Source organism: Cynara cardunculus, assembly GCF_001531365.2.
Source record: "Cynara cardunculus var. scolymus isolate 2C chromosome LG 13, CcrdV1, whole genome shotgun sequence".
NCBI lineage: Eukaryota > Viridiplantae > Streptophyta > Magnoliopsida > Asterales > Asteraceae > Cynara > Cynara cardunculus.
Window position 1 is genome coordinate 21,350,791 of NC_037540.1, and position 4,033 is coordinate 21,354,823.

General features: G+C 35.5%; 1 protein-coding gene across 1 annotated transcript; it reads right to left on the reverse strand.

Moving 5' to 3' along the window:
* Positions 1-319: 319 nt before the first annotated feature.
* On the reverse strand, positions 320-2,038 carry LOC112525588 (UNC93-like protein 1). Its single transcript, XM_025135774.1, has 2 exons — positions 826-2,038; positions 320-740 (listed from the first exon to the last, which is right to left on the reverse strand). The coding sequence occupies exons 1-2, from the start codon at positions 2,001-2,003 to the stop codon at positions 497-499; spliced, it is 1,422 nt and encodes a 473-aa protein (XP_024991542.1). The 5' UTR covers positions 2,004-2,038; the 3' UTR covers positions 320-496.
* Between the last annotated feature and the right edge of the window lie 1,995 nt (positions 2,039-4,033).

Here is a 4,033-nt window from a genome sequence, read left to right on the forward strand (position 1 = left end):
GTGATATCATTTTGGTTGATTAAATTCTTACCCGGTAAGTAAATGATAGTGTTAAATTTTACCGGATAAGTGTTTGGTAAACAGCTCCTAAATACGAAACTGGTGGGGGATTCAACTAGGAGCATGTTCACTTGTGCATCACAACTCCATTGCATCTAAATGGTTCCTAACCCCTTTCATTTAAATTATCATGCTTTATGATGAATAACATACCATATATATGCACCAGGTTCAATCTTTCTGATTCATCATTCATGCCTTCAAGAGCAATATAAAGTGAAAATTAGAGTCATGAACGATCGATATAAATTATAAAACAAGACGTTAAATTGATGACATGACACAATGAGAATGAGAAATTACGGTGAATTAAAGTGAAAACTTAGATGAGAATGATGACAATTTTGCTATACACTACAAAATAATCAAATTTTACACACATAAATGTTAAGAAAAAACAAGAGAAACAATCTTCTTTCTTCTTAACTTGGTTTCTTTAATCCACCGTTAAAATATTGTCCTGTGACTTTGACTCTTCTTCTACCGCTTCATCTTCAACTTCTTTAACTTCATCTTCATCTTTTATAGCTTTTATGACCAGAAGAATCAACAATGGATAACTTGCAGTTGTAAGCACCCAATTCACTATCAATTGCTTCATATACGACACATTATGCTTATCGATTTGCCAAGAAACTGCTGCTCCTGCACTCTGTATCCCCTTGTAGAACCCAACATATCTGCAACACCAAAAACATCATCACCAAACCTTTCTGCAACTCTATCATCTGAATTAAAAATCAACAACTGAATTACTGTAAATACCTGCTAAGAATGGCGGAATCGTTAGCCAAACTACCAATAACCCAATAAACCATGCTCTGGAACATTGCATCTAATAGACCGTAACTGAAATAAAGCACAAATGGCCCTGCAAAATCACTTCCCGAGCTTTTGAAATCAAGAATCTTCACCGTCTTCTCCTTCACATCCAAGTGGTTATAACCCCTCTGGTTAAAAAGCCCACCGATCCAGATTCCGGTGCCGAGAACTGCCACCAATCCGATTCCGGCTAGTCCCCTTGTCCTCCTGCTTTTGAAGCTGAAATCCATAATGTGACCAATCATCACCGAGCCAATCATCTGGGCTCCCCAATAGAACACGTTGTTTAATCCTCTGGTTCTAACAGTAAAAAGGGCTCCGTTCACGTTATTGAATTGATAAGTGTAGAAGAAGTTACTCGCCCATGCCGCCGGAACAATCAACAGCATTTTCCAGTTCAGGAAGAGTTTTCCGATTTCGACGGCTTCTGTGAACACGTTGGAATACTTCATGTTGGTGCAACGAGATCCATCGTTTCGAATCACTTTACTGGGGTGTAAAATCGATAGAGCCAGTACGGTTCCGATCGTCATAAAAATCATGAACCCGACATACGTGCCGTCGTTGACGGAAACCGCACCTTTACGGTCGTAATTCATTATGAATGGTATCAGACCGCCGATGACACCGCCCATGTTAAATATGCTCCAGAACATAGAGATGTAGGTTCCTTTACGGGCGGTTGGAGGGTATGAGGTCATAATAGCCCCCTGGCCGGCCCAGAGAAGACCGGCGCCGATTCCGAGTATGGCTCCGGCGACGATAGCGAAGGTTTGGTCTTTGTAGTGGTTGTAGTAGAGGAAGGATCCGGCGTAGAGGATGTAAGTGGAGCAGCCGGCGAAGAGGGTGAGGCGGGGGCCAAGGATGTTGTAGATACCGCCGCCGAGGATGCCGAAGATGGCGAAGGTGGTGTAGAGGGCTGTGTTAGCGTTGTTTACGGCGGTGTGATCAACCTGACCACCGCCGCCCATGCCGGATAAGGCATTGAACATGCCAGGGCAGCAGAAACAGACTAATCCGATCAAGCCCACTTGAATTAAAGGGGAATTATAGCGGAAAAGGGAGTTTTTAGTCTCATCGGAGACCGGTGAGCCAGTTTGTTGGTTTCCTTTTTCCACCATGGTCGATTAATTGGGAGAAATGATGGAAAGAAATTGACGACTGATGTGGGGAGACTGGGAAGAAGGAGAGAGTGCATTTATTGTGATGGTGTGGACAGCTATGGGAGGACAAACCGATAAGTAAAATAAGGGTTCGACAAAACATGGAAACTAGGTTCGGGATTCAGACAACGAAATATTGAGATTTTGTTGTAACTGGCGAATGCGAATGCAAAATTAATACAATTTTTATTGAAAAATGATGTCCAAAATTTATGTTTCAGCAAATTACGTGTTCTCAAAATCAAAAAGTATAGAGAGGTTTTAAGAGCATTTTTAAGAGAGGTAATAGTTCTATTAATAGGTAATATTTGAATCGTTAAGAGGTGAATCTTGTTGGGTAAAAAAGGGTTTGCCTCTTAATGGTTTAAAATACTCTGAATGATTTTGTATTCTGGATCTCCCTTAATCATTAAGAGCCCTAATTTCATTGTACACAATTACTAAGCAATTATATTTCATTTTGCACTATATCATGAGAGTCTTCTAATCATTCTGCACCAAACCATTTAGCAATTGTCAAACAGCCTCAGAATATTTTGTTTCTAAAATAAGGGGTTGTTTGGTTAGAGGTATTAAGCTAATCAATGAGAATGAAAAAAAAAAAAAAAAACTGGTTGGTATTATATAATATAATGAGCTCATTTTCCCATAAACCCAAATTTTCATTCCAAATTAAACTGAAGAGGGGAAAATGAAAATTTATTCTCGTTATAGATGAATTATATGAGAAAACTAGTTGTGTACTAACGCAATGCGGCGGGAGCCATGAATTTTAACGATTTTGAAGTTCCACTGGTTTTATAAGATAAGATTTAACGATGATATATGTTACACTTGGTTTTTACATATTAATATAATTTGAATAAACAAGAGTTATGGTTCCAATTACAGACTATCGATGAAAAAAAATTGTATGACAGTTTAAAATCCAATATATTTAAACGACTCCACAAATGTGTTCGATTTACACCAAGAGCAAAGAACCAAAAAACTTGAGTTTTAAGATAAACACTCAAAACCAATAAAGAAAACTATAAATTTGACAGATCATAAGCCATGAAAAAGACCAAAAAGAAGGGTTTTAGAATGAAATTTCAACTGCTTACCATTTTTCTTGTCCAGAAACTCAGATTAAGTTGAATTAATACATGTATATATATATATTTCAAAAAACCCAAAAACATATTAATTCAGAACATATTATATAATGCAATTTGGACAGCCTAACCCCAAAATATATAGTATATATATAAATAAATAACTATAAAAGTATAAATCGTAAATATTAAAAATATTATTCACAGTATATATAACATATAATAATATAATTAAGTCAAAAATTATTCAATATTGAACTCATTTCGAAGGTATTAACGAGACGATTATAATGATGTAACTTGTTAAAATAAAAATGTATTTTTTAAACATGTTTTAATTGATATACGATTATGTGTATTAATTTGACAAAAGTTTAAAATGAAACATTTAAAAGTAAAGAAACATAAAGTAAATTAATTAACTAATTATAAAGGTATAAAGTGTAAATTTAAAATTATAATTTTAAAAAAATCGGTTGTGAGAGAGTGGGTGTACGTGAGGGGATGAGTGTATGTGAGGAGAGGAAGGAGTGAAAAAGTGATATAAAGGGTATATTGATCATTTAGTATTTTAAGACTTTAAGACTTTTGTTAAATTTGTTTTATAAGATAGTATAGATAAAAAAATCGTTTGTGAGGGGGTGAGTGTATGTGAGGGGGTGAATGTATATGAGGGGGTGAATGAGTGAAAAAGTGATATAAAAGGTATCTTGATTATTTAGTATTTTAAAACTTTAAAACTTTTATTAAATTTTGTTTTATCGATAATATAGATATTGAATTAAACTTAAACAGAAAAAAGAGAATCTTAAAAAAGAGAATCTTAATAGAGAGAGAGAGAGAGAGAGAGTGTGTGTGTGTGTTTTTTTGGGGGGTTGGGGGTGTTCTGAG